This window comes from Anopheles coustani, chromosome 3, assembly GCF_943734705.1.
Source record: "Anopheles coustani chromosome 3, idAnoCousDA_361_x.2, whole genome shotgun sequence".
Lineage (NCBI taxonomy): Eukaryota > Metazoa > Arthropoda > Insecta > Diptera > Culicidae > Anopheles > Anopheles coustani.
Genome location: NC_071288.1, coordinates 40,141,600 through 40,168,166, shown reverse-complemented (window position 1 = coordinate 40,168,166; position 26,567 = coordinate 40,141,600). Strand labels below are relative to the sequence as shown.

The following is a 26,567-nucleotide window of genomic DNA, read 5'->3' as shown; positions in this document are numbered from 1 at the left end:
AAAAGGGTTTTTACGCAAGAATTCGGTGGTTTCTTTTAATGATGTTGTTCTCATCAAGGTCCTTTTCTCCCTTCTGCTTGTTATTCTCGTTACAGGATTTTTAAACTGCAACACCAACACCCTCCAATCGCTGGCGCAGCTACACGGTGAGTAGACAAATATCCTTTTTGAGGCCGAATCTTTTCTACATCGTAAAACCCGTCTCGTCATCGCGTGAGTTCTCGTCTTTTCGCTCCAAAGGCCTAATGATTCCAGCGGGTTCCCGGTTGTGCGTCGGAGCGCAAAATAATTTTCCCATTTCGAATCGTTTATTAACCACGAATTGCACAAGCACACCGTTAATCGGTCCGAAGTTTCTTTGATGGTCAATAAATGTTAACACACGGCCGACGACGTGGGTCGTAAAAACGTACCGCTTCATAATTACGTCCATGCAAACGGTACGGTTTCATCTTTGCATTTCACAGGGCGGGTGGAACTGGTGTGGATAGGTGTGGTGATGGAAAAACCGGCAACATATCTGACGTGTGTCGATTCGTATGGCATTTCCAACTTTGCCGAAGCGAGTGTGAAACCGTGCGTGGTCGCGCGCGTTCATGTTCGCTTCTTTTCGCTTCCTCCAACCACCCGTCCGTCAACGTGTATTTGTGTGTGCGGTAGTGAGCGAGTGCCAGTGCAAGGAGCACTTAGTGAAACGGTAGGTCCCTCGGCAACCATGTTAAAAGTATGCAAATTAGTCCATTAACACACCTTCCCGTGCCGTGTAGCTAACGTCGGAAACAGTCGTGCGTAGAAAGTCACCATGGGTTTAGGGAAGAAGGAGGAGGTTGGTTCGAAGCGGGTGGGGTAATCCTGCAGACGGGGCAACTGGGGCACGAATGCTTGAGGAAAAACTCGCTACCATCACCGAAAGCCAATCAGTGCCGCCATACCATTGCACCTCGAGTCGAGCAGTCTTCTGCCGGTCCAGGGGACAGGTGAAGAAAATGTTCGATAAACTTAATTAAAAGTCGACTAACGTTTGTAAAGCCGTTTCCGAAACACTCACCCAAGCTCAAGGAAAGAGGGTGAGGGGAAAAAGAAACAAGTCCAAAAGAAACGCCCAAACGCCTCGGAAAAGTCACATAAAAAGGGATACTGCAAAATAAACACTTTTTGACGACTGCGGCTGTTTGGCTAACGATGCAGTGTCGAAATGCTTACGGAACCGTAATCGGGAGGTTGGAAAAATTAAAAATCATCCACCCCCCCCCCCCCCCCCTCCTCTCCTTCTTCACTCCACACCATCATGCTACACTTCCTTGCAGTTTCCGACCCAGTGAATGCGAGGTGGGAGCGGAAAACAGAACAGAAAAAAACCCTCCCCCGACTCCACGGCTAAACCCCGTTCGTCGTGGTAACATTTTCAATTCCGCAAATTGCCCATCACGTTCAGGCGGGTGAGTTTGGTTAAAGTTAGAAACAGGCACACGGACACTCTTTACCGAACCCGTCGTTTCGCCTTTCCTCATCCACATCCCACACCGGGGGAACACGGCCGAGCCCAGGGACAGGGCAAGTCGATGTTACCCGGAATGAATATGTTCGGCAAAAGTATGGGAAGTATTTTCCAGCACGACAAAAAAAAAGATGGTAAATATTTTAAAAAAACCCACGGGCCCGAAATAAGCTAACTCCGTCCAACCCTCGGCCCCCGGTTGTCATTCGGAACGATGCTGAATTGGTTGGTGTTAAATGGCGCAACCGGGGACAGGTCGTCAAAGCGAGCCGCGGCTGAGGAAGACCAGGAGACCAGATGAACCATTTACATGTGCATAATTTTTATTGTTATTGTTACTGTTATTGCACACCTGCCCGCCCTTTCGGGTTTTGGGTGAGCAGCAATAAAAGAAAAGTACATTTAAATTATGATGCTACACGAACACGTGTACGAAGTTTCACGAAACCCTTCCACCCCATAGTCTCACCGCAAAACGAACGCATTCGTTGTGTTGTCGATCTATTGCCGGCTCTTCCTGGTATCGCTTTCGCCAGAAGCGCTGATGTTTCGACTTTCGACAATCGAGTAATTTCATACCAAACACACTTTATGCAAACGGGAGTATTACATGAAGATGGTTGTAGGTGGGTAAGTGTTTTCTCGTTTTACTGCTGCTTGGGTCCGTGTCAACATTATTTTGTATTGTACTCGTTGAATTTGACACTCAATAGTTTACTTTACTCCACAGAATTGGTAGAATTTATGAAGTTTCTTTTCTCAGTTTTTCTTTTTTTTTCTTCACGGGTTCTTTCACGTTGAACACATGAACTGCTATCGGTTTCATGACAGGATGTCTTAGTTATTATTTTTGTTATTTTATTTCAGTTTTAACAATTACCTTTTGGTTGATGAAAGATCCCTAAAACTAACATAGAAGCCCGAACCAAAAGCTGCACGGATGAATATGCATCAACAGATGTTTCTCCTGATCCTGATCGTGACAGTAGAAATATCCCCTCTTTATGTGCATCAATATGTTATAACTTACTTAGTATTTATTACCATACGCGAACATCGTTTTCATAAAACCAGTCTGCTAAAATTTCACTGGAAACAATTCTTACTGCTATGATTAGTTAGAAATATATCATTGCTATCTATGTGCAGATTAAATGCATATTTTAGTAAGAGTCAGAGCAATAACCAATTCAAATATTAAAGGAATCACATTTTCTAGGAAATGCAGAAAACAAATTCTATCTTAATATTGATCGATTCTTATAACTTACAACGCTCTCTAGCAAACCTCATCCGTCTGTTTTGTTACTGATCCAGCCAATTTGATTACTTTTTGTGTCAATTGCTCCCACTGGGACAAACTGATGTTGTTTGTGGGATAACCCTAACGTCTACAACATAACCGAGTTTGGTTTGTAATTTTTAGCATTAATAGTTCTGTTTCCATGAGTCCCAGCTTCCTGGAACTCTTTCCACGCATGATATGCTTTCATATACATGATTATTTTCTCTGAAATGGAAAAAAAAGTTGAGCACATTTTTATGTTTGCTATAACATACTCTGGTTTTCCATACTTTTTGCATGGGGATCGATGGATTTTTGTGGTACATACAATTTTAACACAATTTTTTTTCATATCCCAAAACATTTTGTCGATAGTGTTGATTTTTGTACAGATCGGTTCTCAAGTCAAATTAATTCTAATGACCTTCTTCAACAAATATGTTTTGGTCTACGGTCCAACTTGTCTCCTACTTAATTGAGTCTATTTTGCAGAAGAATATATCTATCATGCATTCATGCGTACACAGATAACTGGTCTCACTGAATTATGCAATACCAATCTGAGAATATTTGATTCCAAACCGGCCTCTGAAACCACCTTCCTTTGCGTTGGTGCTTTGGCCGGGTGTGTTTTATTATTTTTTATTTGATTCCTGCTGGACCTTGATGGACCCGGCACGTACAACATCTTTGTTTCGAGTAAGCCAAACGACAAATCAATAGCATTTTTTTTTCGTTCCTGCCAATGTCTCGTCAGAGAACAACGCCACGAACGGGAAGTTATAAACGAATGGGAAAAATCTGCGTGCAGTCCCGGAGGGACTCCCCCGGCTGCCCGGAAGAGGCAATAAAATCAACGATTAAAAAGCCATTACCGGGAGAACAGGTAGCCGGGAGGTTGTGACGTCCGAACAAAGTACGCCATCCATGTGCGGCACTCAATCTTGTGGCCGTTGGAACCTCCCCCTCCGACCCATCCACTTGTTCTTCGTGTATCGCAACCATTCTTCGCAGCCAAACGTACCGGTCTCCTAGAACAGCAAAAGGCTTGCGTCAAATGTTGCCCGGAAGAGGCCAACCGATGGCTTCGTTCAATTGTTATTGACCGCACGTGTTTGGAATGCTACGCAAGAGGATGTAAATCTTGGCATACCACACCGTTGCGTGACAACCTTCTTCCAGCCTTTGGGAGGCTTTTTGCCGGCGCTCAATTTGAACCATCTCATGGCGTTTTCCGAGTCTACCTTGGAACTCTCTGGGATCCGAAGCGACGTTAGGTACCAAAACCGTAATTAAATTCGCTTCAGTGGGCAAAATTTGGGACGTAAGTTGCGAATGCGTACGAGTTGCGCCCCAACCGGACGTAGCATGTGGAAATACATTCATCGAAACATCCTGACTCAGTTCCTGCAGCACACCACTGCACAAGTCTCGTCGTTACAAGACATAACATAGTTTCTTCAGCTCTAAATGCCACCATATGGTAAGATATGGAGTTTAAAGCTTCCAAAGGACCTTCCAAACCGACCAGCATGGTCGTAATGATTTCACGGATAATTAACCTTAAGATGCCATAATCCCTGCCATTCCACGATGGTCTTCTATATGACCAGCAGCGTCGACGCCTCCGTGAGGATAAACAGGCTCATAAAGGTATCGACGGTCGATCGATACGCTTTCTGATATTTACTTTCCCACCGGAAACACTGCGTCCCGATACAACCGCGGACAAACTCTCGGAAGTATTTTTCGCACCGGACAGATTGCTACAGTTTTAACAAACCGGTAAGAAAAAAGTTCACTTCAAACGAGCTACTTCTGCCCTTTCACTGCTAGCCATTGAGAAGAAGCATTAAAAAACGAGACACCATTTCGAGAGCATTATAAAAACCCGAATTCCACCGTCCGTCCATCCGTTCGTCCCGGTTTCGATTTCCGCTTCGGCTGCGGGATGTTTCTATCCGTGACATTTGCTGACCGAGTGTCGCAATAAAAAGAATTTCCGATTTTTCTCAGATTATGAACCGGAGCTCCGGAGTGGCTTCGGTGACAACCATCCGACCCGGACGCCGTTCACCAATTCGCCTGTGTATCATTTCTCAAGTTGAAGGCAATCGATTGAAGCGTCGTACTTTTTGGGTCGTTCGGACAGGGGTTTTTCCTTTCTTCCTATTTTTACTCGTGTCTCTTGGTTGTTGGCTTGGGCAGGAAAGTTACGAAAAAAAAAACAGATAAAGCTTTGAATCTCCGACGAGCTGGGACTTGTTAAGCTTACCGGGGGGCGGATATGAAATCGGGAATTGAAGACCATCTGCTGTTATTCGCCTTTTATTACACCGGGTTACTTTTTGTTTTTTTGAGTTGTCGAATCTAGTTTGGTGTAAGGAAGTGTTCCCTGGGAAAGATTATTGGTTACAAACGGTGTTTCGTTGGTTTCGGAAAAAAACAAGGCACCAACAAGATTGATATCTTTAAGTGGTACATCCGATTGGCTTGTTGTTTTTAGCAGATGCTGTCATTCGTTGGAAGCTCAGTGAATATAGTAAGTGGATAACGAACTTTTCATGGAATGATGCATCTTTACTAATTTTCGAAATGTATGACTTGTTTCAACAAACGAAAATTTTACTTATATGGTTTATTACGGTGCTTTTGGCAAAGCAATCTCAAATAAAATAATTGGACATATTTTGAGTACTATGTAGCATTGTGAATGCCCAGCTTGAACATTTAACGAGATGGATATACAGCCTTTTCGCTTGTGTAATACCTTATTATTCATACTACAACGCTTTTACTGTAGCTTTCATGCAGCAATTTCTGTCAGTTCATTCCTGTCAGTCTCTATTCCTCTAAGTTGAACCTCATATTTTTGAGTGATGTTTTTTAATGTTTATTGATTGGATCAAAATATTTAATGGATGAAATAATTTTAAAAATCTTTCAAAATATTGAAAAAAGTTAAATAACAATGTTGGAACTGAAGTAGATTTTGTACATTCAAAATTAGCAAAACCGAACTATTGATCAACTGGGACAAAATTAGAGACGAAAACAAGAACAATGATTGGTCACATAGCATGGATAATAATTAAAAAAAACTTGTTTGTCCAAACAAATTCCAAAACTACTAAGCCCAATGCAACTATTAAACTAAAGAAATGTTTCAAATACATTAGCTTTTGTTCAAACAGGTGTAACTTCAGAACTTAATTATCTGTTCTATGGTAACATCAATCAAAAATATTTGCTAATACGAAAATCAGCTTACTCGTCATGACCAATCAAAATGAAATCTCCGTGGAGATACACCAGGTGCTCATACTATACTATAAAGAGAAAAAATCTTCCTTCCCATGAGAGAAATTGTACGATATTGGAAGCTCCACCAACCCTTACATCCACAACAGGCCATCCGTTCGTCGCTCGCTCATTACCAGTGCAAGCGACAGACAGTCGAAGGCCTGTAACACTAATTTCCATCACCAACGAGGCTTCTCCCAAGAGGCCACGAATGGCCCATTCGGACACACAGTGTCCTTCCGTTGTCATCCTCCTCCTTCCGGGCCAGTGCCAGTAAAATAAATGGTTCATGAATCACGATCGTTCACGAGCAGCGAGAATAAATCCATCACATTTGCTAACTGCCATTAATCATTCCCCCAGTTGGCGGGAACCCGGCGGCCTGCGATGGCCAGTGTTGGCCGGAGACCACGCATCCCGTAACTAGGCCACTGCAATCGGGCTCGTACATTGGCGAGATAAAATGTGTGCACACCGGAGGCCACGTCAAAAGTGACACATGTAAAACAGTTCAACCCTCCCTCTCGAGCTCGCTAAATAGCGAGTCCCTTTTTCAAGCTTCCTTCTTGGTATGCATCCTTTTTTCCTGTTTCCTGTTGTTTTCCAAAAAAACTTCCGGCTTATTGCTGAATTTGATGTGCTTCCTAGAATGTTTCTCAAAACAAATCGAATGCCTTTCGTACGCCATAACAACGCCTGTATACCTCGAACTCGAACTTTGTGTTGTTTGAGAAAAACTCGGATCGTTGGAAAATTCTCCGATCGATGTAAATTCCCAAAATGGAGCTAACCAAACCAAACAACCACCATTCGATTCGCCGCCAAACGCGCCCATCACAAACGGCCCTAGGATAGCTCTAATTTATGCTTCCCACCCCAAAGCACGAGTTCCCCGGAACCAACGTTTGCTCCCGCAACCAACAATCGATTGCCTTTCCAGCTTAAAGGCGGCGTTCATTATTTATCAGCCTCAGGGAGCCGAAGAAGCCCGAGCGAAAAAGGGGTTTAAAGGGCTGCATCTTTGAAAACTACTTAAATATTCATGATCCAAACTTATTCAATTACTTCTTCGGCGGACTAAGTGAAGGCGGTAGGCGGCTAGCCGATGGCCTTTTCCGGGGGTGCCGGATGTGGCCAAACTAGTGCCAATGAAAAAGTAAAGCGTGAGAAAGCAAACACACCGGACAGTGAAGAAACAAATATAATTTCGAAAGCAAAGGTTCCGTAGTACAATGGGCAGCGAAAAACGGTGAAAGATGAACGAGAGGAATCCGTGCAAGGGCCACGCTTACCCCTTAGGTGGGGGAAAAAAATGTCCACTTCACCTCTCCGCCGCAGGCGCCACTGGCACGGGCCGGTTTGTAGTAGCAAAACTTGTTCCTAATTAATGCGATAATAAAATTGAATGGAATTAAATTCGTAAGCATTAGCTGCTCCCTTGACTCCCGCTACGGGAAGTGGTCGGAAAGAGGGTGCCAGTTTCGTTGCTCCAGAAACGAAAGTTTCACCATTCCTCTGAGGTCATTCCGGTTCTTTGCTGTATTTTATTTTTTGCTCATTTTTGTTTGCTTCTTTTGTCGTACAACTTCTCAGCAACTGGATTTGTAAGATGCTACCATTGCTGTACAGTGCGAAGTGTTTTCAGACTCCACTTAGCCATTGGACTTAGGAAAGTATTCGAACAGAAAAGAAACACACAAAAAGGGAAACAAGACACAGCAAAAAAAAAAGTGAAGCTTCCCCTTTTGTTGGGACCAAAGTAGGCTAAACGATGAAAGTGAAACTGGCGGCAAACAACAGCACCGACAACAACACCAACATCAACATCACAACAACAACAACAAAGAAAAAACATACTTTCAACTTACAGTCGGACTGGGGGCGAGTAATTTGAAGGTAAAATGGTGACCAGTACCATCCACAAGACTATTCAAATGAGTTGAGTGTTTGCTGTTTACTCCGCACTGGAAAGTCCGGTTGCCTTTGACCTTTGGGAAACTCATACACAGGAGTGAACAGGAAGCGAAGAAGAGAGAGAGACGAAGAAAATGGGTGACCCGGGAGGTTCGGGGAGTTGATTCAAAACACTCCAACAGCGCTTCCCTTTCTCGGTCGGCTTCATTCCCTTTCCCGGTTTACGTCGAACGCTTTCGAGTGGATGAAAAACACAACATAAAAGCGGGAGGAAATTTCCACCGAAACCAACTCGACTCAAATGTGGCCATTCGGGGAGTGCCCTACGGAAAACCTTTAACCGGTAATCCTCGGGCGGATAATAACCATTAACGCGAATCTTCACCGGGCGGGAAGAAACTCCGGACCAAACTAAACCGACCGAGGGGTCACTTTTCCTCCACGCGTTCCGTTTTTTGTCCCTTCTGCTGTCCGTTCAGACAAAACAATTTATCCCCACTCTCATGCCCACTTTCGGGCCAGCAAAAGCGCCATCCGGTGGGAGTGTTTTGCCCTAGGGTGGGAACACTGTCCGGGAAACTGTCTCGCTGCGGTTTCGAAGATGGTCCAAGGAAATCTGACAAAAACAAACATGTTTATTATGGTAACTTTGGACACTTTTCTCCGACGCCACGAGGGTAGCTGCGGCAAACCAGGCGCTATTGCTGGGGGACGAATGGTAATGCGAAAGTTTAAAGAGCAATCATAGCTTGCCTAATGAGTATTTGGCTCCCAAATGAAGACGCATCGGTTGGGAAGGGTCCGCTAGTGGCCACAATTTTGGGTGACTGCGTTGGTTGACTCTTTAAAACGATGAAGACTTCAAAGGTTCTTATTGTTTGGCCACAAAAGGATTGTTCAAGCAATTTTGAAGTGTGAACTGTGATTATAACTCAAAAGATGTACACATTTTGTGAGAAAAAATAAAATATCACTCAATAACATGAATTATCGAGACTCTCCTGTGTGTTTAATTTGACAACTTGAAGAACATAAATTCAAGTCAGCTTAATTTAGGTTTAAAATTAATTTTCAATAAACTATCATCATATCAATCACAGTATTTAGAAATGATAACCGTATTTCTTTACTTGGAATACACAATTTTTTAGTGCATCTATTCTTTTGTCAAGAATTTAGCCAACAACAGTTGTCTTCAATTGTTTGCAAATACTCAACCTTAATCGGTTTAAAACTGTTTTCGATGGATAGAAAAAACTAGAAATATTCAAAAAATAAATTCCACGCATTTAATTGATAAAATAGATTGTAGTATGATTCCAATATTGAACGCTTACGTTGTGTTTGTGTCGTACGACTGAATTTCAGCGGTTGGATCTAATAAATAATATGTAAATACCATATGGGTTAGTTGTGGTTAAAGAATTTTAAAATTTTTACCTTTTTTTCAATATGATACCTATGATTTTTGCAATATGAAACATACTTCAGATAAAGTTTTCAATTAAAAATCTCTTCACACTGTTGATGGAGACGCCTGGTACTTACAAATATGTTCAATGCTAATGGAGGCGCCTGGTTCCTGTTATTAAAGCTGCGAGAAACCGTTGTCTGGTTCATAGCGTAGGCTTGGAAATTCATCTACTTTCTGTTGGTGTTGGCCAATTATAATATACATCGTATGACAGGCATATGAACATGCCATGAAACGGGTCACACAGCCTGAAACGGGTTAGGCGAAGCAGATTGTGTGGGAAAAAACCCATGAACATGTTCAATTCATGCCTACCACCATGGGGATTCTTTTCGAATGGAACATTTTCCTGGTTCCCATAGAGTATCAACCATCTAACGTGGGTCAGTAAGACCTTCTAGTTCTACTACACTGACACGAGCGAGTGATGTGACATGCAGGCTTTGTGGAAATTTTTGACAAGCTCGCACAAAAGACCACCAGGAGCAGGACGTATGCAAATTGTTACCTTCGGTCATTATTCGGTCCAACCCCGTTTGGTTGTTGAGCTTGAAAAACAACCCGAAAACGACATAATGACACCGACAGATAACGACGCCGACTTTACACGAACCTCATTCCCCAATGAAGATATCTCCAACGCCCGCTACCCGTGACGATGATGATGATGATGATGGTGGTGGTGGTGGTCTTGCCGGTGATGGTGGCACCTGATAATAAGCAAATCGGACGACACTCTACACCTCGGGATCGCAGCGACGGGGCCACCCTCGGAGTGAACCTCGTTTCGCACCCAAAATCAAACAAATCCCTTGGGTGGTCGTCCATTTTTTGACTGAAATGTCGCCATTCCGTTTCGGAAAGGATAAAAGGAGACATTCTACGAACACTGTGCTTTATTTGCCCTCTCGGTATCTTTGAAACTCTCATCCCGCAAAGAAAACGGGCGTTGCCTTTTTTTCTCCCTTCACAAGCCTTCACCTTCACTTTTGTTCACACCAACGCGGGGGTGAGAGCTTTCGTTCAATTGGTCGGTGACATTTCGTTTCTAAATAGGAACCTTCGCAGAAGAAACCCCGTCACCACCTTGTCAGTCCCCGGTCTCCCTTTCAATTCGATCGAAGCGGTGCGCTTTGTCGAATGGCAAGTGAAAGAGTTAAGCAAGCATAAAATTGGACTGTCACTTTTCAATTTCAAAGCACAAACCGTCGTCGTCGTTTTTCACCATCACTACAAACACCCTCCCCCACCATGTCTTCCACTTTGTTTTCAAACACTCGAGGAAGATGATTTTCTCTATAATCAAATGCCGGTGGGGGGAAAACCATGGTTGCATAAATGAGCTACCGATTCTGTGCCGATTTGAACTATGGGTGGGATGGAAAAAGAAACCCTTGACAGTTGGCAGCGCTCTCGGCTGCCGTTCAATTGAATTTGTCAGTTGTTTTCATCAAACATGACATCCGAAGAGGCGTCTCCATTGAACGGTGGAGTGAAAGTGAATCAAAGCCGCAGCCCGAAGCTTGATCGATTTTTCACGTTTATGTCTCTGTTTCTACTCCTTTTTTTCGGCTTTTCCTCAAACACTCCACCAATCGCCGACGAAGCGTTGGTTTCGCCTCGGTTGGCTAGAGAAATCAAAACCAGTCGGTCATCAACCGCAGAGTGTGTGCTCTGGCTGACCTTTTACGGCGCTCACCCCACAACAACAGCCCAACAGGGTTGCCTTGGCGATAAAATCTGAACAGTTTTCTGGCAGCAGCAACGAATTTGCTACGAATTGCTAGGATCGAATTTTCGTTTCATTTCGGGCAGTTTTTTCGCTTTATTTCCCGTAGAAAACGGTTACCTCGGCACAAACAGATGCTTTGATACATTTCATACACGAATTACGATGCCCCTTGCGAGTCCGAAGCGGAGGCCTCTGGTTCATTTTATGAACTCACAATTAATCGCAAAACCACATGCTTTTGATTGCATAGAGGTAATTTTATTTTATTCATCCATTTATTTATTTGTTAGTCTAAAAAGCTAAACATATTCCACACTTTTCCCAAAGTTATTGTACAAATGAACATAAATAGATGTTGTGCTATTGAAGATTTATGTTTAAACATTCCCCGTATTATTCGTTCGGCTAACAAATATTAGAAAGATGAAATTACACTTGTTTCAGAAGCATTAAGTTTGTAGCGTTTTACATAGTTATAGGTCATAAAAACGAGCGTAGCTTCCTTTTATAATATAAAATATCTATTTCAAAATTTGAATCAGCCAAATGTTCAATCTAAATAGTGATGTATGTACGTCGGAAATCTAATTCAAACCCTACTTTCGTGAAAATAATTCTTCTGCAAAGTGGTTTCACACTCAAATTACGATATAGATTTTCATGTGATTCCATACGTCATTATGTATTGTTAACGAGTTATCGAAAATTATTTATATGGCTTAGCGCAATTTTCGATAAATATAACGATAACGACAAATAAAAAATATTCCGACGTGTTTCTTGTACTTTTTTTTTAAAATAATAATTTTCCATGCCAGTTTTTGACTTAAAAACCTGAAATTGAAGGTTGAAAATAATTTTCTGTTTACTTGTTATACATCCCAAAAAGAATTAGATCACACTGGTACATTTATTCCGGTCGCTAGAATTTATTCCTTTTCAACCTAGATAGTTTTTTTTTCGCAGTTCTTACCCGTGGGACATTCAAATGGCGGCCAATAAGAGGCACCCTCTATTGAGTTTAGAAAATTAGACTATGCAACGGAAACAAATTAAAAACGACTAGTCAGTCGACGTCCTGACGGACTGGCCGTATTACCAATCCTTCCTCCACATTTTCCCCTCCCGCGCTCTTCCTTTATTCCCCCGTCTTTGGCAGGGTTCAGTGTTTGGCAAAGCTGAGCATCTCACGTTTCACTCGAACTCGGTAAGCCCCTCTTTACGGCTGATGATGCCTGTCTAAATGCCACTAAGCTAGCAGAGGCCAAAGTGTGGTAGAAGAAAAAAGTACAGCATCCCAATCGCGTAAAAAAAACCAACTTGGCATGTGGAGTATCTTGCAAAAAAAGCGAAATTCAATTCGATCCTTCAGGATCCCCAGTGGGCTTATTCTACAACGCTACGGGCAGCCACAAGCCGTGTAAGAGCGTCCCGATTGTGCCTCCCTGCAACACATAAACCCACAGGCACACATACACCGTGAGCCAACCGATGTTTCCCAATTTGGGTCGATTGAATGGTTTCAGGGCGAAGCGCGTACCCCACTCCCGCGGCCCTGTCTTCCCGTGGCTACAATCGACTATTGATCACATTTCCACTTTTCCTGCTCGTACAGCAAATAAATAAAATGAATAATGAACCCATGCCAACCGTATGCCTGGCCAGCGGGAATGCACTGCCGTCCGTGGTGTCTCTTGATGGAGTGCATTTTTGTTGGAAATTCCTGTGCCGAAATTCGAGATTCTTATCGCACGGCACAGTCTCGCTGAGTGCAGTGTCGGATCGTATGTAGCCGGGCTAAATGAACTGTTCATGACCATGGTTTCCCTCCTGGTGGGCGAGTGTTTGCAAGTATGCTGTGCATTTCGGAGGGAGGTGCAATTCGGCGGGAGGATTTTCAATAGTGAAACTATAATTGAACTTACTTCCTTCCACAACCCGTGTCTGTCCTGGTGAGGGAAAAAAAACATCGCCCCAAGCTCCTCCAACCTCTTTCTACCATCTGCTTTCGGGTACCGAGCTTTTATTTTCCATCCCAGTTTTCTCTTCTGCGCCCGGCAGGGCAGGGACAGGATTGTAGCAATTTCCTGCAGGCACTCACTGGCCCGGTAAATGGGTATCGATATTGATTGGAAATCATCAAGTTACACGAAAGATCCTGCTGATCGATGGAAGCAGTGGAAACACGTGAAAATAGGACAAAATATCGTGATTCGGCAGCGGGAGATATTGAAAAAGAAGAGCAGAATAAGCAGCAAATTGTAGGAGATTTGGAAGCGATTGGGAAGTTAAAAAATTGAATTATCGACTGTCAGCGCGAGGAATACGAGCATCCTACAACTGGTGGGCTTTTTGCCCGCTAGCAAGCCGATACAGGGAACATTAGATGTTATTCCTGAATGCACAAGGTAGTTTTAAAATTAAAAACCGTTATCTGCTAGTTATACCTGCTTTTAATTGTTAAGTAAAATACGATTGTATTGTACAAAAACTATGACGATTACAAAATAGGGGTTTCTTGAATAATAAAGTCTTTCTCTAGAAATTTATAAGAAATAGTGTTGATCAATAACAACACATCATTGTAATTCTGTTTGAATTTAGTTATCAATGGATGAGATAAAATACACGAAATATTAATTCAACAATTTTTACGTAAGAAGTTTCGCCTTGACTGTATCTGTAATTTACTACATTAACTAGTGAACAACATCTCTCATATTTCAAATTAATATTAGTCCAATATTAAATAAATCGGATAAATCCTAAAATTTAGAGTATGGCATCAATAATAATAAAAAACATTGGTAAATTTATGTTTTATTCAACTGGGAACCATTTGCTTCCGCAAGTTTAATCGTGACTTTAAGAAAATAAACAATTTAAGATGTGCTTCAAATCAAGAATTGCACACCAGAAAAAAACGACTGTTCATAAAAAAACAAACGTTAGCTCAAACAGTAGTATCCTTTAAATTGCTACCATACCCTTAATTAATTCGAACAAATGTGGAACAATCAACTAGAGAGATATATTGGGTATTAACAAGTGCTTTAGAAGCACCACGATTTTTTATGAGAACGAATAATCTTTTCAATGTATGTACGCGCAAAAAAATAACATATACAGCTCTAAAAATATTACAATTCTTTTTACATTTCGTTAGATTTGCTGGATCAGGAAAGAATCGAAACTGATGTTTATTATCAAATGGCGTGATTTATGACGGCACCCATTCTTTCTGCCTTCTATTTCGAAGATGATTTATGCCAAGAGCTGTGGAAAATCCGATCGCTCTTTAACCCTAACTAGGCTATATGGCTTGAAGCTAATCTGGAATCGAGCTGCCATCACTTAAATTATCATACGAATTTATGATCGGTTCATCCGCTGTACGCTGTTTACTATCATTTTGAACCCCGCTACCGAACGTTCGACGCTCCGTGCGGTTCCAAATCTGATAAAACAAGTTGGGGGGGATTTTTGTAACCATTTTCTACGTCGTTAGCTTTGCTTTATACCTTCCAGATCCGGGCAACAGTTGCGTGATTTAAAACTCAGCCCGTGGCCCGGGACCGCGTGGCAGATAATTACTATTAGCTAGCTTAATAATAAACGTCCAAACCGACCGTCCATCGGCACGATAGAAATCTTAATTAAAATCCAATCCAGCACCGACAGTCCGGGTCCCCCCCGCTCTCCCCATGCGCAGCCGGTGTTGTCGGCCATGTTTGCAAAACGGCATCATTTTCACCCTTCCCGGATCAAGTCTCTCACTGTGGCGCTTTCTCTCACTCGCACTCGTGGATGCTTTTCACGCGCGTACGGTTCAGGTAGTAACGTTTGCAAACGAAAACGGAAGCTCTGCCCGGTTCATTCGCCAACGGATGCCACTGGATGGAGCAGCGCGTATCGCAAAAGTTTTAACGACCAACCATCCTTCCCTTTTCCAGCTCTCAAAACCTCCCAGCGCTCGGAACCGCACCGATCTGTTTGAAAAAGCGCCATAAATTAAACATTCAAAAACCGGAAGACAACAAAACAGAAAAGGCCCATCGCGAAGCGAAAGCTGGCTCGTCGGAGTCGACCCGGGCCGCAAAGGTCCGGGGGTTGGTTTCGTTTATCTTTTTACCCTTTTCTGTACCTGTGCACGATCCGTGATGCTTTGGGAAAAGAGTGGTCGAGTGTGGAGGGGGTAGGGGAGAGGAAGAGAAATTGAGGTGCGTTAGAACAATCCGCCCACTGCATTTCCTACACCACCCCACACGTCGAGATAACTTTCTCGGTGTTGCCTCCAACCACGTCAACTGAGCAGGCTCCGAGCTGAGGCTGCCAGATGAAGATAAATATTTTTTTATTGTTTTTCGCTCCATCCCCCAACACATCCCCTACCACCCCCCTGCCAGCCAGTTGATGATTTCTGGGCTTTCTTTATAAAATCTATCAACATTTCAACTTCCAGCGCAGCAGAAGTGGTGCGGCGTTTAGAAGAAAGGAAAACTCTTGATAGCGTACTTTATGCAAGAGAAAACAATGGCCTCCAAGAACTCGACCGTCTTGATCGGTTGTTGGCCCGTGTCTAGGTTCATGGTGGAAAAGGATGCAAGAGGATGGCAAAAGTGAAGTTAGTGGACCGTATCGCACTACGCAATACTGGCAAGTGGCTACCACATTTCCAGCCTTTACAAAAACAATCATCAAGGGTTGTGACTTTAGTAAATGGGAAAACGTTATCCGACTGCACTCGTCGTATTTCTCACTTTGATGTTCCAAGAAAGCCATGTTGGTTAGTTGGTTTATTGATTTTAATTTTGAACCAAACCTCAAAAACCAAAGGTAAAAAAAGCAACGTTTATCAGTAAACACAACACTTCAACGCTTCAATTATGTTTCAGTCGAACAACTTGCATTTCAAAATGAAGCTGAACATTTCAAAAGCTGAAGTTAATTACACTCCAACTTCTAGTCGTTATACTCGCCTACAATAACTGGGTAATATAAGGCCTACAATAACTGGGCCTCCCAATTCAGTGGTGGAGAATCATTTTACCATGAAATTTCTGGAAGGTTCTTAAATTACGAGCATTGGATTCTTACTTGACGGTTCGAAAAACCCCTTTGGATTCATTTCAAAGTGAAAGCACTGTTTTCAAGTGGACATTTCTCTCAATTCCGTGTAGCAAAATGCTTTGTTTGAATAAAATGTTTTTCTTTCGAGTTCTTCTGCTCTATTTTACTCAACAGTAATCTAGAAAATTGTAATAAATTTCATCCATACGAAAAATTGTAAGAATTTACCATCTTTTGTTATCAAATTGATCTATTTTGCTTTATAACCAATGTAAAATTGAAACACATGAAAATCATATTATTATTTCATCGAGGTACTCACAAATTAAAAATACTACACCAATTTAGAAAAAAAAACATCCAAGAATTATTTCACATCCATTAGCTGTACGGTTGATTGGATTGGTTTTATGAAATCAAATTCCAATAGCAAATTTCGCAAACTAGGAAATTCCTATGTTTTCAATGATATTTCACTACGTTTTAACATAAAATTCCCTTTTTTACTGCAGTCGCAATTTCTAACATATAGCTTTTGTTTTTTTCTTTTCCAGGAAAACTCGACTTCCACGAATTCATACCAGGTAGGTGTAAGAACGCACAGTTTCATTGGTTTCCCAAATATTGCCCAGAAAATAAATGTTCACATTCTTACAACTGCACTCCGGTTACATGGTTTCGGCATTCCGGAGTCATTGTGCTTTCTTCAATCAACGGCTGTGTCGCTCGGCAGAACCACACCTGATCTGTCTAAATGGTACTTGTGTAGAAGTTTTTCCCGTCCCATCCCCTGGTTTGGCCCGTTTTGTTCGTGTACCCTGCGCCAAAGGGCACCGTCGGCACGAAATTCTTTGCCATTTCTTTACCGAGGCTCCAGTTTCCAGTCACTGAAAAAGACATAGTAACAGACGAAATAGAACAGTTGAATGATGCGACCCTCGCGGAATCGAGCGTCAAAACTTGATCCCTACTACCGTCGAGTGAAAGAATGAGGGAGAGGGGACTCGCTGGGGGAGGCGCAAACGAGTGAAGGTAGGGTAAAAAATGTCAACAATTTCCACACTTTCCCGCACTCGCGAACGATTTCCTCTCCTGCCAATGACATTTTCGACACGTACACACGGTGAAGGTGCGGAAACCGATTTCTCAAATCGTTTCTTATCGAGCAGGTGTTTGTTTCTTTGTTCCTGTAATGTTCGCATTCATTTTGGAAAACATCTAACGAAAAAAAAGCAAACACAAGCAACACCGCAAGCGCCCGTGTTTTTGGCATGAGGCTGGAAAGCGAATTCCCCACCGCCAACCAAGCGAGAGAAAGAATTCGTTGTCTTTCGATTCGGCTATGGCGCGAAAGAAGGAAAGTAAATTCTCTTTCAAATATTTGTTTATGAATAAAACATGTACCTGTAGCGTAGGTACCACGGACGATTTTTCATGGTGAGGGATGGAGCCAGGCTAAACGAGGAAAAGCCAGCGGACTGTTCATCCCTCTTGCTCTCCTATCGCTTTCCGTTGTTTACTGGGCCTTGTGTGCTGGAGAAAATGGCAGATGGATCGACCTACGGCAACAAAGTTTGCTAAAACTAGGCGTCTCCATCAATAAAAATGGATTCCACAATCAAGAAGGACAAACCTAGGATCTATAACATATGCAAAGACCAAATTAAATACTCTTAAGCAATTCTTTACCTAGCTTCACTTGTTCGCATGGAATATATTCAACATAAGAGAATATTTTTCTAGATTTGATAAAATATTTCAATTTTCTTAAGATAAATATGTTCACATTTTACGCTACAGTAGTTCTTACATATGGAGTTAAAAAAATCGATCCAATTGTGTGAAACAAAGGCGAAAATGCTACAGAGTTTGGTTAAATTAACGGAATAAAACTTCGTGTTATTGTTTTTTGTAGTGAAATCACTATTCCTTACTTTTGATTGCATATTTCTATTACCACATAAAACAATATCCACCACCCTTTCATCACACATTAAGCAAATCATTTAAACTAGCATATTTGTAACATGTTTCGTTCAATCCATATTTATCTACGTGTATCATTCTATGTGAAATAGAAATTCAAAGAATCAAAGTTATAGCATTAGCAGACTGAATGATTATTTCATTTCTCAAATACAACTTTGAGTTCCATGATTTTACCGATTTCCAACATATCTTGATTTTGTGCTTTTTCTGTAGTCTAATATCAATTACTAGTAGTAACCTTCATAGTTCATCAATTTTCAATCAGTTTTTATGGCAATTATATGTGAGCATTGGTTACAACTTTCGCTCAGTCTTTTATACGAGTACCGGTCTATGAGAAATTCAAAGTCAAGCTTTCATTAGCACACTGAACGATTATTTAATTTTCAAAACACTTCCCAGCAATCACAATACTTGCCAGCGCTTTGCACAACTTTGAGCTCAACTTTCCTTATTTACGTATCACATTTTATTGCCTAGCATTATCCACCACGGAAAACATTCCTGTTCCGAATCGTAAATTCGCTAGATTGCCGTGGAATATTGGATTTAAAGTTGAAATCTTTTCCTTCCCGGTAAAACTCTAAGCAAGAGAACCAACAACAACACACACAAAAAAAAGCCGACACAGTATGACCTGTGAATTTGATTGCAAAGTACCTACGCACTGCTCGTAGGCGGGGGCCTCTCATAAAATGGCAAAAATATGGACAAACTTTTCCGACGCTTCATCGGGACGCCAAGTCATTTGCCGAGAGATGGCGAGGAGGAGATGCAGGAGGTGCTTGAGTGAAAGTGAGAGCAAGGCAAACAGTACCCGCGGGAAGATCTCTCACATGCTTCACAATTGGCCGCACGCACTTGAAGTGCGTGAGTGCGTTGGAGGATGAGGCAAACGCGTCTGACCAAAGTTTCAAACCGGTGGACCACCCTAACGATTGGAACGAGTGGGAAAAAATAAACATCGAGACTTTCCACCCCGCCACCTCCTTCCCACGGTGTGAGAAATGGCTCCCCGAATAACTAATGTACGCCCGAGAGAAAGAAAAAAATGGTGCCGGAAAAGAAGGGACCAGATTTTATCGGAAGCGGAAATTTATGGCTTCCAAGCAATCGAAAAGACGCACGCGGATTTGCCGACAATGTGGGATTTATTCGTGGACTAACTCCACGCAACAATTCACTACCGCCGCCAACCCACCGAACATCGTCCCACCCGGGAAAGTATGGTGTTGTTGCTTTTCTTTTGCGGATCCACCCAACATTTTGCGAACGCTCGGAACGAGGGGCTCAAACTCAAGCAGTTTGGCGTAGCCGTGAGCTTGCGTGAATTTTAAATAAACAACACACTTTACCAGAGCAGCAGAGGCGGCGTTTGTGAACACGCACGATCCTGCCGTTAGCTGAGCAAACACACATACGCATATGGACACCGGAGGAAGGATAGCGCCGCCAGCGCAAAGTGTGTCTCAAGTGTTTGCGCTGCTCGGGGGCGCTTCAAGCTTCGCTACAAAAAAGAAGTTCTTTCTCCCGGAAAAGCGGTTGGCCGCTGAGGTTACGGAGCATTTGATGTAATCACATTTGATGCCGTGGGCACGCATCGGTATAGCATTTTGTTTCGTTATTTTAACGTTCTCCTACACCATCGACTTTATGTTTGCGCCTTATTGCAAAAGCTTGGCATCCTCTGTGCAAACATTATAAATTCACCAAAGCTCCATTTGCAAGTGCACCACGTTGTTGATTTGCTTTGCTTAGGACGTTTAGGTGTTTGTGTGTTTGTGTGTGTGTTTGTTTGTGCCCTCATTTCGAAAGTGAACCTCCCCATTCATCGACAGTCTTCTGCGAAGGTAAAAATAACGGCCGGAAAATTAAGTAAAGCCTTGCACCGCGAACGTTGTTTGCCTGATCGTCATATTGGAAGGTACGGGGAAGAAAGAGGGTAGGAGAAAGAGAATAAAAACGAACACAACGATACGTTCCGTTTTAAGAAAAGCGATTAATTTGGGAGGAGATTTACGATTTGCCACCGGGCTAGAAAGAAAACCCGCGTAGAAGACGGTTCCTTCCAAGATACCTTCCGAATGGCGCCTGAAAACGGGCGGAAAATGGCAAGCAGATGAATGGGCCAACCCCGTGGGTCGGGTTTTGTTGATGAAAACAAATCATACCGCGCGTTACGGTATTTTCTTGCTTTCATCATCTTCACCATCAGCGTCATCGTTAGGTGAATGAAGCGTGAAAAAAAAGGTCACCACGTGGCACATGGTGCTTGAGGGGAATAGATTTGGCAAATTTGCCCACCCTCCCCCCGCGCCCAGCCCGTGCCCATTCGTTTGTGCTTTTTTCTCATTTTCTGTAGTGGCACTTTTCAGTTCGAGCGAAAATTGAAGTGAAAAAAAAACATCATTCCAGCATCAACATAATGGAGCAAACGACTCACTGCGGATGGGCATGGTTTGCAAATTACAAAATGGAACCGAACCCGAACGAATCCGGATTTCGAATAATTCTGTCTAGCTTTACGCGAATGGATGAGCCCGGCGAAACAGGGTCGGAATTATATGCTCCAAATGCTTCTGCGGCAGCGTTTAGTGGAATTGATTTCTTAGATTTTTTACTGGCTCCCCTTTACAGTGAAATTAATTCCGAAGGAAATTCCAATCGATGGAAATTGAAGTTGATTGGATCTCTTTAAAAATGCATTAAGTGTTTGTGAGGAAGTAGATTAAATATATGGCTGGACTCGTTTATTTCAAGATAAAGGCTAATACAATATTATTTTTTTCAGGTACTATTTGACAGACATTATTTTCAGGCGATTGATTTAGAATTCTGAAAAAAAAACTTTTTATGTGAATGTTTCTTAGAGTAGTGTTTTAAAATGAACTGTTTTTACCACTTTAGTTTAGCTAAATAACAAGAAATTTTGTTAAATGTATTAAACACAATCAAGTGGAACTGATGGAATATAATTTAAAATTTTAATGAAATGCTTAAGATAAACTCTTCAATTACCAAATAAACAAGAACAGCTATTTTTTGATGAAAAAGTGATAATCTAATCGAACTTGATTACCTAACTCGAAAACACATACCACAATAAACCTTACAGGTTAAATGATTTTTCAGAGATACAAATTTGGATCATATTGCCAACTTTTATGATATTTCTACCAAACCAATCATGAAACAGTTTGTTTCTGTTAAATAATTTGAACAGTAGTCAGCAAAGGTCTTTACTATTATGGTTTTGATACGTTGCCGGCTTTTGATTTGCGCGTTTTTATTCTTCTATTTAAGTATTTAGAAATATTCTATGAAGCACAAAACAGCTCTTCAATTCATTATGCGAAAAGTATTTAAAATTGTCTGTATGCGAAAGGTTTATCATTATAATATAATACCGCTCTAACGGATCAGCATTACAAATATCGGTAAGAGGCACTTTGGTTATTTTGTCCAGTTATTCTAGCTGTCTGTATTTAGTGTGTGTGCGTGTTTTTTTTTTTTTTTTTTGTAAAATGCCAGTTAAAATTTCTGAACCCGAAAAGCTTCAACGTCGAGCATTTCACGCAAACCAAAAGGCCATCCTCCATCCCCTAAACCCCGGCACCCCCTTTACCGTAAAACGCAGCCGAGAGTGCACTCATCTTGACACTAAAAATAGGTGACCACTTCGAATTATTGATGAGCGTTCGAGTGCCCTCGGTATCGATTGGACAACATCTCCATCGTGCACAACGGAAATACCGACTGCCGCCGTACGTGTGGACACTTTCGTGCGGCTCCATTTCCGCTGAACCACTTCGGGTCCGCCCGCCAATTGGTTGACCGGTCGGTTTGCTGCGCTGCCGAGATTTCCCGTGCGCCATACGCTTGCTAGAACGAATGTGGCAGTAGAGCAAGTCCTTCGACATTGCACTCGACACGGGAAGCACTAATCAACAAATGAAACCCCTCGATGGTGGCGAACCGGGTCCTCCGGAAACACCGGTAATTCAGCCGAAGTGCTCAACCACCCTTGGACGGGATTGATGTCGGATGTCGAATGCGTCTTTTTCTGCTCCACCAGGTTTCCTTCCCCCGCAGTAACACTTTTCCGGCTCGTGGGACTTTGCCGTCAATTTTGGAAGGAAATCCGTTGATTTGAACCGTTTTTTCCCTACATTTTCTTGCCGTAAATTGAACGCACCACAAGCAGATTTTACTGCCCGGAGCTTCGGAACCCGAAAATTTTCTTTGAATCCGGGGGTCAGAACCCCGTTTGTAGCACTTTCGGTTCAAGAATTACCAATCTAACGATTCTGTTTTCCGTATCGCCTCGAGGAACACTGCCCTGTTGGAACACCCCGTTTCGGATGAGCTGTGTGATTGCTTGTTAGCGCATGCATAATTTCTATCGTTGTCCTTTAGGGTGGGGTGATAATTTTTGCCAGAATTTGACTGTTCTTAGTTCTTATACCCCTCGAAGAATATGGACAAACAGGTATCCTACAGTAAACGATCGTATCAATAATACAATGTTGGGTTGAATTCTGCATCAATTTTACAATTAAAAACAATAAATAATTCCTCATGAAAGAATATTACTTTTTACTCTATTCTTAACAAGTATTTAATAGTAACCGTTGGACTTTAAAAAATCGTTTTTAAAACATAGCTTTTGATATGAAAATCAGTAAGAGCATTGTAACAGAATTGTTAGGTCGCCGTTGTTTAACATTTTTCGAAATAATACCCACACTACAACTTCAAAGTACATTATTTCAAAGCAGGTGCTACTTGAATTTAACTCAAGAGATCTAAACAATATACATTTCATTGTTTATATGAAGTTTAACATTACTCCTGTGCGGAGCTCATTGGCATGGTATTCCAGCTAAGGGATTTTACAATTAAGTTACATTGTGTAGCTCGGTTTTGACAATGTTAGCTGCCCGGGCTAGGGTTCTACATTAATCCAATTTTCAAGCACTCCCTCGAAACGGGGCCGAACTTGCTCTACATCAGTTGCCCCCCCACCCTCCACGCATCTGACAACTACATCGTTCGCAAGTCACGCGCGGATATCCAGGTGAAGGGGGAGGGGGGGAGAGAAGAGGGGAAATTTCCCTTCGTTTGAAATCGTTCGCGCCGAAACGGTTCAAGACGGCTAGCGAAGACGCTCCGTTGTCTTCGGCAGCGGCTTCATCCGGTCCCTCGGCAGCCGGCGGAAGTAAGTTATACTAGGACGGAGTAATTTATGGGCACGTTTTAAATTTCCTCATTAAAATTCCACAACGAAAATTCACCACTCGCCAATCAGCACACCAGCGAAGCTAGTACGGCGCCAACTAGTGGTCTGTTTTTTTTTGTTTCACTCCCTTTTTTGCAACTTCCGAAGCTGGTAAATAAGTCGAAAACGTAAAAGCCACACTGTAGGCCTTTAGCTTTCGGGCAAGGTGCTTGAAGGGAAGTTACGATGGGCTGTAGCTTGTCTGACTTGGTCCAGTGTTCGTTTCAGCGTGATTTAGTTCCGGAAATATGGGTCAGGAAGAGGTCCTGTAGGGTAATCGGAAGCGGTATACTACCATGCAGATCCGGAACTATATGTTTTTCTGGGCGTACTTGAAGAGCTAATGATAAAACATTCATCAATCTAATGGGTACTAGCATAGTGGACTTATTTCGTTTTCACTCATGCAATACAACAAAAGTGACTTGTATGAAATACAACTTAAAACTAACAGTTTCATCATTTTATAAAATGTATTTCCGTATTAAATGTATTTTTTTAGTGCAAACCTATTTACATCGAACAATAAGGGTTTTTATGATTACCAACAAGATTCAGGCCACCAAAAGAATGCAATAACGGAATAAAAAGTCATAATTCTAACCAGAGCCATAATAAATTTAAAAGAAAAGGATGTTCCATGACACTTTTAAAATCAACATCGTGTGCCTATGTTGCCTGTACGCGCAATCCACAAAAACGTCTCAATATGTCTTCGCGCACCCTTTTTCGGCCAACTTTCGCAACACGTTCCGCAAACTGTGTCATCCCACGTGTCACATACATCATCGGATTTGCCCAACTCGACAAAGTAGGCCAAATGATAAAGTTTTTAGGAAAATTTACATGTTTCCAGCATATCTTTTTACTCGCTTACTTTTTGGCAAGTGGTTGAACGGCTGCTTCAGCTTGTTGTATTTCATTTTCTCTAACCCCCCCGAACTGAGGGTCCAATATAAAACACGAAAGAAACAGTTGCCCCGGCTGAGGCTGACACTTTCCGTGGCAGAAAAAGTGGAAAATTATCGCCCCCGTCACTCGCGCGCCAGGGGTCACACAGCTAATCATATGCGCGACGAAAATCAGGCAAAAAGTTTTGGGTTTTCGAGCTGTCAGTCGGCGCAGCAGCAGCAGCAGCAGGCACAGCGGCGTAAATCTTCTTCCCCCTGCCGACTCGCTTTGGGATTCGTGCGAACTTTTCCGGACCACGGACCAGGTGTCAAAGTTATTTTTTCCTTCCCCTATTTGGCGAGGAATGCGATGGAGTAGCACTTTCCCTCACGCATAATCCGCTCCGAGTGCTTCCAGATTCCAGAGTGTTCAAATGTGTAGAAATGTATCTTGTGTACTTAATGATTATCTATGCATGAAAGCCTATACCTTTTTATTATCTGTTCTCTGATTATTCACAATTCGTGTTGTGAATTCATTTCAACATTTTGGAATCATTGTAATATGTATGGAGCTTAGATTAAAAATTGATCAAAATCCAATACAACAATTTTATCTTTTATCACAAAAATTTTGACTTAAGTTTCATTCTCAATTATTTTCAATTTTTTATTCCTGCACTGCAATTACGATCAATTTAAGAGTCAGAGAAATACTCTTTACAAGTGAAACCCAATTAACGCCAGTGGCAATGTTCATTTGGATATCAATTACCGTATCAATATTTAAACAACCAATCTTAATCGTACCTACACATTGATATTTTTATATAACTGAGTTGATACTCGAGCAAAATAATTTCAGTAAATTTGTATTCAGTAAAAAGTTTCTATTCAGTAATTTTTTAAATTATTAATAACTTCAATCCAGTTTGTGTGATAAACTGGATGCAGGTTTACGTTTTAGGATTAGAAGCTTAGCTGTTTCAAGCCAGTAGTCTTATTTTCGATCCGTCGTCCACGCTTTATCATTGAGTGGTTTTCTATCGTTGTTAAGCTAATGTTAGTGAATGTGATGGGGACACCGACCCGGGTAATCATTTGTAATCATTCTCGCATCGTCAGCTCCCTTGTCGGTTGGACGTAAAGGTTCGTTTCTTGTTCTCTTTATGTAATTAGCTAAGTAGGCACTTATTTACTAAAATAATGGTCATGAAAGTACAAAAACCAGCGTAGGAGTATTCTTCAACACAGCTTATTTTCTAGTGTCTACACCTTTATGATGAACAATAAACCTGTTGATGGATTAAAAATCTCACCTCACTCGAGGCGCGCCATAAACTTTGCAAAAGCCAGCTGTCGGATTTGCTTAACATTTCGCCAACTAGTTGTGCTCAGTTTGCCAAACTTTGGCTCGGTGAAACTGACACCGCTGCGTCAGTGCGGAAATTACTGGAGAGTCAAGAAGCCGCCCCATGGGTGAGCGAATCGCGCGCGAACTTTGTTGCACCCGTTGACGCAAGGCGAGAGGACCTTTGGCAGTGCACGGCAGTCAAAAGATCGCGCCCCTTCGCGCCACCACTCGCCAGGGGGAAGGAAAATGAAAGCCCCGATAAGGAGCGATCCGTTTGATTCGCCTGCACTGTGAGTACCGTAACGGCAGTTGCGCGAAACTTCACTTAGATGCCCTCTGCCTGTCGGAAACAATGGAAAACCGTTGGAATTGCATGAAAATGCCGGTGCACCGGTTGAACCCGGCGTTACAAAACAATGGCGTTGGCGTTCGTGCTGATGGCAGAGGACGAGCTTGGAAGGGTTCGGAAAAGTGAACGTAACCTAAGCTTTTGTTTTAAATTGTTTGCTCACTCACACCTGGTAACCCTTGAAAATGTTAGTACGCCATGCCCCATCTCTTCAGGGCTTACTATAAGCTCGCATTAAGAGGAGCGTATTCATCGGAATGATATGATGTAGCACTGGATTAAGAGAACACACGCTTCACTTTGCCACCAATGAAAGCTCCTCGAAGAGGGCTAAGTTTGTTTAAGTATGGATTTACGTTGGAGTGCACTAGAGCCGCACACATTTTCGGGTGAATATTGTTTTGTATTTTATAGATTTCCCAAACTCATCA

The 26,567-nt window shown here is 42.2% G+C and overlaps 1 protein-coding gene across 1 annotated transcript in view; it reads left to right on the top strand.

The window, feature by feature from the left end:
* LOC131272524 (cytoplasmic polyadenylation element-binding protein 4-like) overlaps positions 1 to 26,567 on the top strand; it is a 218,446-nt gene that overhangs the window by 105,617 nt on the left and 86,262 nt on the right. The window contains exons 3-4 of the mRNA XM_058274281.1: positions 96 to 146; positions 16,831 to 16,860. Coding sequence (XP_058130264.1) covers positions 96 to 146; positions 16,831 to 16,860 — 81 coding nt within the window. The remainder of the gene's footprint in view (positions 1 to 95; positions 147 to 16,830; positions 16,861 to 26,567) is intronic.